Source organism: Sphaeramia orbicularis, chromosome 22 (genome assembly GCF_902148855.1).
Source record: "Sphaeramia orbicularis chromosome 22, fSphaOr1.1, whole genome shotgun sequence".
Classification (NCBI taxonomy): domain Eukaryota; kingdom Metazoa; phylum Chordata; class Actinopteri; order Kurtiformes; family Apogonidae; genus Sphaeramia; species Sphaeramia orbicularis.
In genome coordinates this window covers 35,684,858-35,701,061 of record NC_043978.1, presented here as the reverse complement: position 1 = coordinate 35,701,061, position 16,204 = coordinate 35,684,858, and the positions used below count along the sequence as shown (strand labels likewise).

The 16,204-nt window shown below is 38.6% G+C and overlaps 1 protein-coding gene across 6 annotated transcripts in view; it reads right to left on the bottom strand.

Moving 5' to 3' along the window:
- Window positions 1-16,204, bottom strand: part of LOC115413474 (titin-like) — a 30,850-nt gene that overhangs the window by 8,229 nt on the left and 6,417 nt on the right. For 4 of the 6 annotated variants that reach the window (XM_030126338.1, XM_030126337.1, XM_030126333.1 and 1 more), the window contains exon 2: window positions 12,459-12,765. In XM_030126338.1, the coding sequence (XP_029982198.1) occupies window positions 12,459-12,741 (283 nt within the window). In that variant the 5' untranslated portion in view covers window positions 12,742-12,765. Of the gene's footprint in view, window positions 1-1,269; window positions 1,598-12,458; window positions 12,768-16,204 lie in introns of those variants that run through there. The other 2 variants (XM_030126334.1, XM_030126339.1) reach the window with 2 other exon arrangements.

The window sequence follows — 16,204 nt, the reverse complement described above, 5'->3', positions numbered from 1 at the left end:
CTTTGAAGATTAACTAAAGAATTGTAGGTATATCAATCATATTTTAACTTAAAGCATGATGAAAACCTGATTATCCTCTTATCAACCATATGTTTATTTTCATTTTATGATGTTTTTAAGTGGTGTAAGACCTGAGCAAAAAAGTAATAAAACGTGAGATTACAGCAGTGTTTTATTTTATTAAAAATTGTTTTTATTTTTGGAACAAATTATGCAAATTGACACCCTTGCAAGTTCTTTTTGTTGCAGATTTACGTTTTTGACTATTTCACTTAACCCTATCTTGCACTGTGAAGCACTTTGATATGCATATTGTATGAAACATGCTTTTATCAACACTATTATACATTAAAAATTTATATATCTGGATTACAGCGAGTCCAGACAAAAGTTCTTAAATATGATACAGATACAGGAAATGGGTTTTTAAGCTGTAAAAATGCTAACGCAATCCACCAGTCACTCCCGTATTCACATAAATACAATATCCGCTGCGTCCATCTTGCCATACATAATACTAAATAAATAAATTAAGCTATGCACACAATATACACAATCTGCATTGTCATGCATAATCAACATGCATTTGGTTTGGTTCTGGTGCAAATTAAAAAATGCATTTTATGGTCGAATTAATAGCATTTAAACACAACACAAACATAAAATGAAATAATGTGCAACAGCAGCTCGGTGGCACCCTGTGGGTTTATGCATCATGGTTAAGTAATGCATATGGTGCCCTCGTCGCTCTGGGGCACTGTCTGGGATCACTCAGTTAACAACCTGCTCAGACACTTTTATGTAATGTGACAGCTGCTCTACATTTAGCCACTTCTGTTTGCACTGTCACTGTAAAGCCACGCTGGAATTAGCCCCTTCAGCCATGTGGTCAGTGATCACTACTAATTTCAACCATTATCTCTTCTGTAACAGCATTACATGAGCCCTAGCGTTGAAAATTCCAAGAAGAAACTGCCTATAAATACACCTATTTTCATGTAGTTTAGAGCAGGTGTGAGTCAGTCAGTAAGACAGGTCCATAAATCACAACAACTGACACTTCTATATGACAATGGCTTTTATTGTCTACAGATATGATGAATGACACAGCTAAATTAATTTATTGCCTGGAGAGGAAGGTGATGCAGTGTGTCCCAGTCGTATGCAGATAGCAGAGAAATCTCAACAGTCAAAACAGGAGCAATCAGCCTCAGTCATAAACCAGTCATCTGTGTTGTCTGATCATTTCAAAGTACCGCTCTGACTTACCTTTCCTCTTGAAGACTGTTGGAAAGCAGTGGAAATTAGCGCTGTGGTTATTAGTCAGAAGTACAACCATAATCTGATCTCTTATGTCAAATTAACATGCCCTTAAGGAAAAATCAAAACTACGTCAAAAATGTGTTAAAGAAAGACCTCAAAGCGCAGTTCGCGGTTTAGAAAAGCATCCTGGGACGCTCATGACAGGATGATGATGCCTGCTTGTTTTTGATCATGTTGTTTGTCACTTCATATCCATGCAGAGTGCAGAAGGTCTCAGCAGCCAATAGACAATCAGAGCTCAGACGCTAATCCTCAGCAGCCTAATTCCTGCTGTCCCTCACGATCCTGTCCACCCCTCAACGCTAAACAGCATCCCTCTGTTGCTCCCCATCTGCAGGCACGCTCTCCTCCGATTGGTCAGTCAGGACACAGATCAAACTGAGATCATATATGTAAACACCGAAAGAGGTGGAAAGCTGTTTTGAGGGATTTGCGATACGTCACGGGTGGGTTCCTCTTACTTATGAGACAGATTGAGTACTGTTAATAAATAAGCACGAATCTGCAGTGAAACTCTTCTCTATAGAAATCTAAAAACAAACAAATGTTTTTACTCCTTCAGACTTCAGACACTCAAGAGTATTCTTTAGCCACAAGGGGGAGTAGGAGAATAGAAATAATCTGCTCCTAAAACAAGATTAAAAACATGTTTAAAAAGAGGCCTGGAGCTCCACTGCACATGGACACACATGTGAAAAATGTTCCCTATTGTTTCCAGCTTCACTACATAAGAGTTGTTACTATGTACAAACAATACAAAGGAAAACAGATAAATTTAGGCCTGATCTGATGAGGGTTCTGAACTGTAGGAGTGTGAGACAATTTCTAAAACTTGTTCTTGAGCCAAATTTTGTTGCCCAATCAAAGTGGAAGTGATGTATTTATTGCCTCTGTCATTGGGACACCTCAGACTCAAACAGTTTGTTCACTTCCTGGTGTACTGAGCAGACATGACATGGAATGCACGACATCTGAACAAATGGAAAACATTCCCATGATCGTGATCCTTCAGAGTGACTCAGACAAAAGCAGAAAAGAAAACAGAAAAGAAAAGAAGTTAATTACGTGTGTTACTGGTATGTGGTAATGAGTTGAAACAGATCAGTGTTTCGGCTAAATCTGCTGCAAAAGTGAAGTTTCATCCTACACATATAGAGAAAGCTGATACGGCTGTGTTGGGTAGGGTTAGTTTGGGAAACACTTATCTTGTTACCATGACGGTACAGACTTGACTGAAGAGCCCTGAAGTAATGGGTGGGGCGTGTTGGTTAATGAGGGGCTCACATTATCACTGGTTCTGTGATCACATTGTAATTGTGTCCATATTAATCACTGACATATTAAACACACCATCTGCCACTGTTGAGAGAAAGCTGGCGGTGTTAACGGGCTGGGGGTGATTATGATGGAACCCCAAACTGATGTTTACATCATGGATTTGGATAAACAGGCTAAATCTAATGGATGTGACACTGCGTGACCAGTGTATTCAGCCGCCAGTGAAGAAAAACAATATATAGGAGAAAATCAGCTCTAAGGGGGAGTTATGATTACACTTTATAATCTGTAAATAACAGCACATTAAAAGTAGAATATCTTACACTAGTGAACATCTGCTGGCAAGACTGTTTTGTGAAAATATGCATTTAATATGCAAACATCAACAACCGTTGAGAACAACCAGGTGAGTGAGGATATATACAAGCATCTACACGTGTGGCATACTTTCACCGATGTTATTCCATATTACATAAACTGTGCTGTTCTTTGAATTAGTTTTTTTTTAGGCTGAGTAAAAAACATTAAAATTTGGTGAGCTATAAAAGGAAAAATGTGTCCTACTGGCAGAAGATGAAGATCAGAAAAAGGAAAATGATTTGTAAGGACATGATCCAGTCTGGAAAACAACGGAAAATGTTTCCAGTCTGCTTAAAATAGATTTTGAAATCAGTCCCACACATTTTTGTTACTCCACTTATTTAACATTAATGATTCAACTTTCTAGGAAAGTTGTAAAATCAGATAAAAAAAATAATCTAACATCAAACTGTCAACATAAACCAGGGTTTTCCCAAGATCTTCAATCATTTTATTAGCAGAAAATTTGACTAAAACTGCATGTTCTCATGATGTTAACCCTTAGACCTGAATTTAAAAAAGCAAACTTTTAGTGTCCCTGGAGGCCAAACATGGTTACACGGAAAAGATGTCATAAAAACATTATAAATACTGTACATATTATTTTGATTTTAATAGTTACATGTTTCAACTCATGTCTTTCCTAACCATGAATGTAAGATATTCTTAACCTTTTAAATATCAGTATAAAGGGTTAAAACTCTGAAAACTGGCCAAATTATTAAAAAAAAAAAAAAAAAAAAAAGAATGAGACATACAGGTTAAACTTTAGTATTTCCATACAAAAACACACAGGTTCTAGATTTTCACATTATACTCACAAGCAAGGACAGTGTCCAAAAATAATATTTCTACTTTTTGTAACTGAAGTGTACATTTAGAAAAAGAATATTTAAATTAAATTATGTCGATTTTAACAACATATTGTTTATAGAGTGTCAACAAGAAAGTTTACATCAGCATAGCTACAATAGAGACTCAATAATACAGAGTCAAATCTCAATTGCAATAAATAAATAAATAAATAAATAAATACTCCTAGCGTGACCATAAAAGACAGCACTCAGCATAATGTTTGTTTGTTTTTTTCTTTTTGTCCATCTTAGTTACTATAGAAACAACAACAACCAAATAAAAACAATAATATAAGGTGGTTTAATAGTGTGGAAAACCCTGATAAACTATGACCAAACTATGATTAATCCTCATCCGTCTGCTTCCAAACCGTGTCTTAAAAAGAACAGCTGACCTGTCGCAGAAGAGTGGACTTTTTTTTATTATTTTATTTTTGTTAATAGGGGTTAAATTTAACTACTTCCTGTCTCATCTGTGAGGAATTCAGTTCTCTGGTAATACAACCTCTCATGGAAATCAAACAGATGCATCTACGCCACACACACCTCCAGTCCCTGCCCTAACTTGCCTGTGTCTCTTGTTTTGCGCCGCCATGCACAGACATTCTCTCTGCTGTGAGGGTTCTGTCTGCCAGGTGCTTAAGCCTCTCTAATCAGCACCAACCAAACTCTACGGGGTATGATGACAGTGGGAAAAGTCTTCCAGTGTTTAATCGAGCTCACATAGTCTTGCTACCTTACGTGCTAACGCATCCTGCTCAAGCTTGCGCAATCTATTGATTACCTTTACGCGCCTGGTTTGCAATGAATTAAACATAAACGTCACAGTGAAGAAGTATGGTGTGACAAGGACAACAATCCAGGTAACAGATACACCTGCATCATCTGGCACGCAGGGTTGCACTCTAATTCAGCGCCAGACAATATAATCTGTGTGCCAGCTAACCAGCATGTATCAGATTTCTCCAAAAATATACACACAATGCAAACAAATGCATTCCTGTGCCCTTATGTGCCTCCAGTTTACATCCTGAACCTCTACCGTCACTTTACAGACTCTTGCTCTCTTAAAGCGTCACAACAGTGAGGCTCTTTTAATAGACTTAGCCATCAGCAATAAAGGAAATCCCATAAAAGAGAGCAGGAAAATGTAAAAATATTCAGACGTGTTTGTACGTGTTTAATGTAAGCAGAATTTTGCTACAGGCTCCTGCTGTGTATTGTTACTGTCAGTAAAACACTGCTATAGGCAACAAGACAGGGTCACATTCTGATAAGATAAGATAAGATAAGATAAGATAAGATAAGATAAGATAAGATAAGATAAGATAAGATAAGATAAGATAAGATAAGATAAGATAAGATAAGATAAGATAAGATAAGATAAGATAAGATAAGATAAGATAAGATAAGACTTTATTCATCCCACCATGGAGAAATTTCATTTAGAAGCAGCAACATACAACAAGCAAATGCAGAGAAAAAGACAGAAAAAAACACAAACAAGTGAAAACTGAAAATATAAAGAGAAACATAACATGCCCGCACTTGAAAAGTCTCAGCCTTCAGCCCATGCCAAAGTTTTTACACATATGGACAGACAAACGGACGACGAACTGATGACAATACCCTGCAGCAAAGGCTGAGGGTAAAAATAAGAAATTTGGTATTTATAGAAATATTTATATAAATAAAGAATTAAAATTTAAAATGAAATTTTATGTACATATTTAAATCATCATGGCTGCATATGTACATGGTGTGACATAGGGGGGGTTACTGGGAACTGTTATAGAGAAACAAGTGAAACAAGAGTTAAAAAACTGCAAGGTGAGAAAATATCTAAACTTTATTGCGTTTGCTCTGAGGGACTTTAATGTTTAACCTAAAAAAATCTGAGTACAGAAATGAAACCGGTTCACATATCTTCTACCTTATTAATATGAATTAAATTCTAGATCACCCCTCTGACACCCCTGGGCACTAAAACATCAGGTTGTGTTCATGTGAATCTGGCAAGTCCCTCTGTTATATCCAAGTCAGGCTTATCACAGCTAGAGTCCTTGAACGCATCAGAGAGGACAGCATGTTCTGGAAGACGAAAGCTACTCATCAACAATAATCTTCAGTAATATTATCATGAATTTCCAGCCTTTACAGTAAACCCGTGTTGCTCCAAAACTGGCTCCTTGGATTCCAAAAACATTGACTAGTGACTCACAGGTTTCCAAACCCGTATTTATCTCCTTAACACAGAGCGTTGCCAAACATATTCCTTTTGTGACAATGACCTGTGCAGTCTGTGCAGAACCACTGTAAGGTATCTCCATATCTTGACACAATGAAACAATGTTTGATTTCATAAAGAATAAGTGTTGCTTTTGGCTGCCTCTCTTGGTTTGGTAACTCTGATACCAAACATTAGATTGCACAGAATAAGAGGAACTTGATGAAATGAAACTCGAGTGCATGATTCAGATCGGACTAGAGGGCAAATTGGCACTTAGTAAACCTCTGTAACCATTTTGTGTCACCTAAATATGATCTCTGCTACCACTTGGGCGTGGCGATGCATCACCTATTAAATTAAAACCCTTTCAAATGCTCGGAAAACCCTGTGATTATAAACAGGCATTTGCGTAACTGTTTACTATACAGGTCATGAAATCCTCCATGGCTGAAGTTCCCACAGCGTCAACAGTAGCGTCACTCATACTCTCACATACATTGGGAAAGTTGTGCTTGTTTTTTTTCTTGTTGCTTTCAGGCAAAAAATTATGAAAAAAAAAGCTGTGACCTCAAACTGTAACCTTGATACGTCAATGACTTTCTTTCAATAAGCATAAGACAGAAAACACTCATAAAAAACTAATTATTACGATCATGTTTCAGAAGGAACCCACTCCCTAAAGTCACTGCACAGACTTGATTATTTCCCATTTTGAGAGCAAGAAAGTGAAACTTTATCTGTCACTTTTCCAAAACCTGTTTGCCTGCCCGTCATTGCTATTGTGTCATCGTCAAAACATAACTACAATAACATCCTGTGTCCTTAAAAAGATAACATTCATGCAATGATTAGATTGAAACAAATGTTTTGTTATATTATGAGATAATTTTTCATAATCAATCATGTTTGACTTCTTTATTCCATTTTAATTTGCACTGTTAAATCTCATAAACCTGAATTTACACTTATCCCCAAGTTCTTTCTTCATGTTTTGCTGCTTTTCTGTCAACATACCTTTTTCAACTTCACATCACAATGTAATTTCACTGTATACATCCAGTACAGTCTGAAAAATTTAATAAGAAATCCAACCCTTGAAACCCGCAAATTTCTTATACAATTCTATCAAATCTCAACTGATGTGGCAACAGTTTATCAAAGTCACATGCTACACATTGTACCTTTAACTGACACCGCTTTATCCTAAATGATAAACTAAGAGAAAATACAGATAAATACACTTAGTCCTCATAAGCTTTCTTAACTTAAGCACTGTTTAGAACAAAACTCCAGTAAAATGCCTGATGTGGTCCGTCACCTGGCATACCAAACACACACTTACACAAAAGGCCCCCTATTTCTAGCTTCCTCAAAGAAATATCTTTATAAAGCTAAGGAATGTGAGGAATCTCAAAGGGAGTGTTAGAACAAACAGGTGACCTTCTGAGCATACCTTTGGTAAGACTGAACAGCCTAATCAGTCCTCTGTTCACCTCACCTCTGTACATCTGCCTTTAAACCAAACTCAGGGAATCCCTCATGAAACTATGACTGGATCCCAGAGGCAGGAGAGTTGTGTAAGAGGTGCCGGTGGGTTTCAAACCTGATCAGGTCAACTGACTATAAGGAAGGGCTGTATATCACTATCACAGATGTGCTTTTAGGTGCACTGTCAGTGTCTGGAATTCAGCAAAAGGACAATCAGGTTAAGTCTTCAGAGAAAGTTTGACAAGGCAGAGTTATTGGGTTTACTGTATCGAATGGTCCAAGAGGCCAGGTTTTATCACAGCAACCTGCTAGTGTTTCCCCTCTGGTCAAACTCCATGGGTTTGTTTGCAAAGTTCCCAGAAGACCAAAGGGTGAGTTAACCCTAGACAGAATTTGGACGATTACACTGCTAATCCAAAGGAATCTGCATCCACAAACAAAACTACAAAGAAACCACATTAGGGGGTGTCATTCTCAGATGTTTTAATTGCAGGTTAGTTTGTTTGGTTTATATTATCATATTACTGATTATTGAAATAATAAATGCACATATGCTTGATAGTGCCGAGAACATCCTGTAAGCTCCAAGGAGATCAGGCCTTTGCTGCTGCTGGTCCCAGACTGTGAACAAACCTGCCTCTGTATATCAGACAGGCCTGCTCGATGCCTGTTTTTAAATCTCTTCTTTCTCCTTGGCTTTTTAACATGCTTGCATTATTGACATTTTGTTTTTGTTTTTATACATTAACTTGTTTAATTTATTTAATTTTGTTGTTTCTTAATGCTTTATTAATTTGATGTATTGTGCTTTTAGTCTTCTGTACAGCACTTTGGTCCACTGTGGTTGTTTTAAAGTGCTTTACAAATAAAGTTGGATTGGATATGCAGTTGTTTTTCAGGACAATAAAGCATTATGTATTGAAATATGGTTCTATATGTTGTTTTAATTGAAATGCACTTGAGTTTACACTGGTCTGCTGCTTGCTCTGTGTTCCATTACCTCCCAAAACCTTGACATTTATATGTATACATGCTGCATTCGCCTAATTTATGGGAGTCCGTGGCTCAGTACGAGGAAGAGCAGTGCAAGTAGAGGGGTCAGGAAAAACAGAACCCCTTGTTCCTCACTGTAACAGCTCTGGCATGGCTTTTAATTAACTGGCACCGTGCCTGCAATACCAGGCATTTAGTAGGCAGGAGGCCCCTCTGGCATCAATACAGATCATCATCAGAGACTCAGCTGGAGGCTTTCAATTCTCTGGGCAAGTGTGTTACATTGCACCGTGTCCTGCTCCCAGTAAACCTCCTCTGACTGCATTTTGAGAATTGCTGAGCTCCTTCCTAATCAGAGGAAGCGTCTGCAAGGAGTTTGTGGTGTTTGCCAGCACCAACAATCTGGATGCCAGACACAACCATACACAACACATTCACAGCTGACCGCTCAATAGCAGCCCATGCTAGCAACTGGTACTTCTATCATAATTATGACATTCCCTGCTTTAAATTGAGACATTTCTGTAACCTTAATGCTTTTCAAAACTACAGCTGATATACAAATTAAGAGAACATTCAATGTGCACTCCAGTGTGTTTTTTTCATGTTCCAGATTTTAAAGGATGTATAATATGTACTGATATGTGGTAAATGAAAAGGACTTCTGTGGTTTTTAGGGATGCATGAATGTAAAATTCTTACACATATGGGGCATATAACAATTTCAATGAAAAACAGTCATGAAAAACCACAACAGATAAATATCATACACTAGCATTAGTGAAATGTCCTGTTGCTTGATGATGTTGGGCTGATGTATCTTTGCATCCTTAGTTGGTTTCCTTACATCAATCCTTAAAGCATGACGTTCATCACCAATTTTTCATCAAATCTGTAAAACCCAAGTGATAGCCTAAGTATCATAAATCCATTTGTCTTTCCATTCTTATGCACCTGAATTACTTGCCTCATGGTGAACAACTTTGAAGTGTACTCCATCACAAGCAGTCCATTTGTTTACATACCAAACCGATATGTCACTTGAGCCTTTTGGGAAATTTTGTTGTGAGTGCATTGCGGGAATGGGAATTCTACACAGCCACAGCAGCAACAAACATGGAAACAACTTCTTTGCTTCTTGCTGCTGAAGCTGCATGGAATTCCAAAAAGACCCGAGTGACTGTTTGGTTTCCGTTTCGGTTTGGTATGTAAACAAACAGACTGCTTGTCATAGAGTCCACTTCAAAGTTCTTCACCATGAGGGAAGTGATTCAGGTGCGTAACCACAGAAAGACTAACGCATTTGTGATACTTAGGCAATCCTTCCGGTTTTACAGATTTGATGAAAAATTGGTGCTGAAAGCCATACACTGCTTTAAACTCACTCCCAAGTTCCTCCTTCCCTTCCTTCTTCTACTTACTGTTGGCTTAGGAAAAACAGTAAATGACTAGCTTCTAGCACAACACAAACTCCACTACAAACGAACACATGAGCACAGCAAAATGTGACAGAAGAAGGAGAAGAAGATGCCAATTCTGGGTTACTGTATATGGCAGGGGTGGGCAATCCTGGTCCTCAAGGGCCGGTATCCTGCATGTTTTATCCTCCTGTTTCCCTCTTCCAACACACCTGGTTCACATGATAAGCCTATCATCAAGCTCTGCAGAAGCCTGATAATGACCTTCAGGTGTGCTGGAAGAGGGAAACATCTAAAACAGGCAGGATACTGACCCTCAAGGACCAGGACTGCCCACCCCTGGTATATGGCAACATGCTCTGTCTGTATATAAATGGATCATTCCAAGTAGTGAAAACATAATTCCCTGTTGTCCCCATAATTATACACTAATGAAACCATGATCATGAACAATTAGGAATATTATTGTTATTTCTATCATCTGATAACCTTCAAGACATACAGGTTTGTTTTGTACTGTAATTTCATTAAGTTCACATGTAAAGAAAAATAAAAGATTCATAACCTTTAGCCTATAATCCATCTTTGGCAAATTTTCTCTACAAACCTCTTTGCGCTTTGTTGTTGTAACTAATCAAAGACAAATGCTTGTGTGTGCAGGAATACAGAGCATAGATTGTGTAATATATTCTACATGTATGAGCCAATGATGACGAATCTGTCTATGCATTCATCATTAACCGCAGATGTGACTGAAAATATTTATACATATTCATCTTGTGTTGTGTGTATAGTTTGACTGCGTAATCCCATGGAAATCCCCCAACACCTGCTAAACTACAAGCTCCAAGTCTCCAACTGGAGAGGCAGCAACAAGGGAAACAGGCAGAGGTCTGTGCATCTACAGACTATTAGCATAAAGTACACAAGCACCGACAGACAAACAAACAACCGTAGGCAAATACTGTGGTAATTTTGGGCTGTTGTATAAGGCAGCTTCATGGGACAAAGTTTGGTTTGTTTGTCAAATAATTTTTGTGTTTCAGCTCTGATAGGTTAAAAGGTCTAACTAATGAGAGTACAGGGTGGGGAAGCAAAATTTACAATATTTTGAGGCAGGGATTGAAAGACAGTGTATGACCAATTAGTTTATTGAAAGTCATGAGAATTTATTTGCCACAAGAAAATGTACATGATAGAAAATGTTTTTATTCTATGTGTCCTCCTTCTTTCTCAATAACTGCCTTCACACGCTTCCTGAAACTTGCGCAAGTGTTCCTCAAATATTCGGGTGACAACTTCTCCCATTCTTCTTTAATAGTATCTTCCAGACTTTCTCGTAATAGTTTTGCTCATAGTCATTCTCTTCTTTACATTATAAACAGTCTTTATGGACACTCCAACTATTTTTGAAATCTCCTTTGGTGTGACGAGTGCATTCAGCAAATCACACACTTTGACGTTTGCTTTCCTGATTACTCATATGGGCAAAAGTTTCTGAAAAGGTATGGATAATAGTGTTAGGTATGATTATGACATCAATATATGTTTGGTTTCAAAACAATTGACGTAGTGCCTGCTGAGAAAAAACAACTAAATGTTCATTGTAAATTTTGCTTCCCCACCCTGTATAAAAACTACACTTGGTGATCACAGTTTCAACATGTGCCCACTCATGTGCCAAATCAAAAAGTACAGGATGCAGACAAACCTCATTAATGCACATGTGCAGGCTCGCACAAAATCTGATGATTTCTGTAGAAATGTGTGAACGGTTGCTGAGCTTTGCCTGTGTGTGGTTTTTATTTAAGTGTTGACTGTGTATAGTTGTGACTGCAAAAGATACACCACCCACTTCATACCCATCCAGTGTGGATGACAGCTACACTCCAGCACTCTGCCTATTCTGTGTAACCTGAAGACCAGGTAAGTAGCGATGGTATCACAGAACAGGACTGACAGAGATTTTTTTTTCACAGCAAACAAAGTAAGATGAAGGTCAGAAGGCAAGTAGGAAGTCTGTTCAAACATCCCTCCAGTGAATAAACACACAGGCCTGAGAACCAAGGAGCAGGATATTCAACTGGTTCCCAACACTTTATTCTTATTTGTTTAGGAACTCATGTTACGACAATGCTTCCTATTTTGATATTTATTCATTACATAATGTGATGAGTAGAAATTTGAAGTTTTATCATTTTAATTTTCGATTAAAATACTCTCCGGACAGGTTCGTCGACATGTCAGAATAAAATTTAGACTGACTTGGGCGAATGACTAATAGTGTCAATAGAAACCTTATTCTGTGCAAACTGCTATGATGTATTCAGATACGCTTTGGCAATCTAAAGCTGACAGCAAGCAACTGAAACAACATTACTTATTATTAAATATAAAATAAGTAAACCTGTGCACCTACAGTTAAAAAAATATGCACAAAATTAGTAATTTGGTAATGTTTTATAGGGAGATATAATGACTTATAACACGATAAATCATCCTATGTGCACCTACCGTGACTGTTGCCCTGTGGATGGCTCTGCTTCCCTGACTTCGGGGCCCCCTTTTGTCCAGCGGGATGCCCATCCAAGGCCAGGTCAAGTGCAGGACCTAGACCCAGGTTCTGCCCCTTAGCGCCGATATTCTTCTTCTTCTTGCCCTTCAGCCAACCCAGGGCCCGTCCCAGGGAGTGACTGCGCTTCTTCCGCCCCCTTTTACTGTGTTTCTCTTGGGCAAATATTTCAACCACATCTTGGGGGAGCAAGTCCCCGAACCCCAGCGAGTCACGGTTTGACATACCACCTCAGACTGGAACTACGCCCTGGAAAAAGAAAGACAGTTTATTTTAGCGATCATCATCAAATACTATTTAAACTGACCATTTTAGATAACCTCCAAATTCCTTTGATTAAAGCTCATAGTTTAGATTTATGATGCTAATCTATTGCAGTGAACATTAATAAAAAATGTAATGAAAAAAAAAAAAAAGAAAACAAAATCTTTTGAAAAGTTCAATCAAGTATCTCAACGGGCACTTAAGAAAATCCCCACATCTCATATTTGAGCACTGTCAGTTTTATTCAAAAAGCTGCCAAATTCAATGACATTACAGTGAGCTCAAAACACTTTTCATAATTGATAACTTTCTGCCTTCCAGGTGCAATTTCCCAACAAACACAGCTCATTACTCTCTTGCTTTTCTGCTCCTTGACTTCATCTGGATGTTGCCGCTTCCTTAAATGCACCAACGTTAACTATGATGGATTACTCATGACAAACAGGTTTCAAGTATCTACAAAGGGATTTTTCTAAATAAACTGAAACTAGACAAGACCTATAAAGATTTCACATCAACACACTAAACTTTGGAGAATGCTTATTAATAATGTAAAATTAACAAAACAAGTAGTTTGATCTATTTTAGCTGTTGTCTGAAATACAGTACCTGACGAGTGTTGCAAGTCTCATTCTTTCGATCATGTCACATGGTTGGTGTGTTTATGCTGTATATGTTTGTGTGTTTCCGTGGGTACTGCTCATTCAGGCTACACAGACCCCCCTTCTGCTTCAAAACCAAACTTCACAGTTCTGCGAAGAAAGAGCTGGCAACGCTCCCTTCATTCCATAACATGGAGTCATAATTCACAAAGCCGCACCCGTAGGCTCATGCACTTTTACACACAGGCACAACAGCGAACGAGGAAGAGCTAACGGACAGAAAACAAACTGTCACTAATGTGCAACGTGTCATTTTCAGTCAAAGGTATCCATTCATATCAAAGTAGTTTCTGTTTTGAAGTTCTTGTATCTTTACGTTGTGTTTATTTAACCCTCAGTGAAATGACCTCATCGTCCTTCCTCCTCCTCTTCTTCTTCTTTTCCTCCACCCTTCACCTTGCTAAACTGTATGTACTCTGAGGCAGATTTCTCTGAGGCAGATTTCCCAGCTCTGCTCCTGGGGATCTGTGGCTTACACTGGGCTTCTTCCAGCTGCGTTCTTTATTAGATACTTATCTCCAAATCACAGCCTAAAATGAGGAACAGACTGTTAAGATGACAGAAGTCACAGCTTGTAAAAGGGCTGAGTGTGAAGGTTGGAGAGGGAGAATCCCCATGATTTGCTGGTGAGAAAGTTCAAAAAAAGGTTTTTGGCTGTTGAACGCTTCACGGCTACGCATGACAAACACTGGAGACAAATTTCTTCTTACACAAGCAGCGTGTAAGCAATCTCACCAAACATCTCCCTGTGAGGAAGGAATATCTTCCTGCCCCAGACGAGACTAAAGACAACCAAACCACATAAACCTATGTGTCATGTTCTCTGAAGATTACAAAGTCACTTTTCCAAACAGCTTTCGTCATCAAAGCCTTGTGCAACCAACAGAGGGAATGGTGATGGGATGGAAGATGACTCTGGTTTGGATGTAGCTTATGGAAAATTTTCAGGCAGATGTTCGGGCATTTCTAAACCCAGATGTCTTAAACACATGAGTCATTAATTACATTTTTATCAGTCAAAACTTGGGAATGTTAGCATCTTACCACTGACATTTCAAGTGAAGAAGACTGGGAAGTATCATTTCCAATGCAGGCGGAGGTCATCACTATCACATGAAGTAGAAAAAACTAAACTTAAATTTGCTTCTTGAATAAGGGAGGACTCCCCATAAACTCACATCAGAAGTATGTACCTCTGCACGAGAGGCTTAGGACGTGCACTTCAAGCACTTGAATCCTTTTCTAAAGTTTATACATAAGCAGGCAGCTTAAAAGTAGTTTATTATCTTAATGCAGCCAAGTTAAACTTATTCACTGCGGCACATGTCAAGTGTCCTAAAGTTTGTAGGGAGTAGACATACTGTAGGAGTGAGTTGTAGTGAAAGGCCAATAACAAGACAGAGCATCCATCTTCTGTAAAGTAAAGTACCAGGCCTCTCCCTGCACTAAGTGCTGTGTTTCTCCTGCTCCAAATTACAGTCATTTGGACATGACTAAGATCCGTGCGTCGGTATTGGCTACAGTCAGCACTAAGCAGATGCCTCTCTTGGGAGAAGGGGGCTGGTTCATTCATTTATAGCCCACAGGCCACTACGAATACAACAACTCCTCGTATTATTTCCATCACACAGGGACAAAAGTAAAACGAAGAACTCTGGGAAGCGGCAGAGGACCACCCACTGGACTGCTGGGTAGTCTGATCACAAGGAGGTGACTCACTACATCATTGCCATAGTTACACATAACCTGCAATTTTCATTTTGGCAAACAAATGTCATGAAGTGACATACACAGATTAACATCCTCACAACTGTAAATATATAAGGTAGCCTGTTTGATGAGGCTTTTATACAAATTGCTTTAAATGTTGGGGTTACACAAGTTAAATGCCACTATCACAATCTGTTCTTCAATCAAAAAGGGTTTTTCTCAACGTTAAAGCGCTGACATCTTGATTACAGAGCTGTTTTATTTGTCCCAACAATAACTTAATCCCTAACCACACCTACCAATTCATAAATGCTTAAGTAATGCTCCAAGTACAGTTTTACAAATGATCTTCTGCAAAATAAATAACAGAATAGAAAACCCTACTAGTTTTCAGTAGCTCATATCATATAAAGGTTAAACAGGCATCCTATAGCATTGCCAAGTCATATGCCCCGAACTAACATATAAACAGAAAAACGTTCTAAGCTCTCTCTGTGTGTTTCTCTCACAGTAAATCTGCTGTGGTTTTGCAGCCCAGCCCCAGTCGTGCCGGAGCAGGCATGTGTTCCAACATGCTGTTTACTTATCCTTAACAAAAGACGTCAGGCTTTCACATTGGACAGGAGGTACCACTCGAACGCAGCAAACCTCAACGCAGTGTCAATACCTGACTGACTGATTACCTGACATTGACGGCGGTGTGTACACATCAGCATGGGACAAACTACTGGTCGCAAAGGACCTGATAATAGTTTACACAGTGTCATGGAATAAACAGCCAGAATGAAAATGACGTTTATTTATTGTTTACTTCTGTCAACGTATAAGAGGCTCAGGAAGAAAATTCCAAAGCAAATCTTGGTTTTCTCTCTCCACCTCCTTTTACTCAGGGGGGTCAACAAAACTAAAGCAATGCAAAGCACTGACAGCTGTCTTGCCTAAAGCAAAGCACAGTAGAGTATGTTACTGTGCATACTAAGCCAGCGTTCAAATCCGGGATAAGAACTTCTTCTTACTGTTGTCTTTATTGTGCTTTTATTTGACAAAGCGTT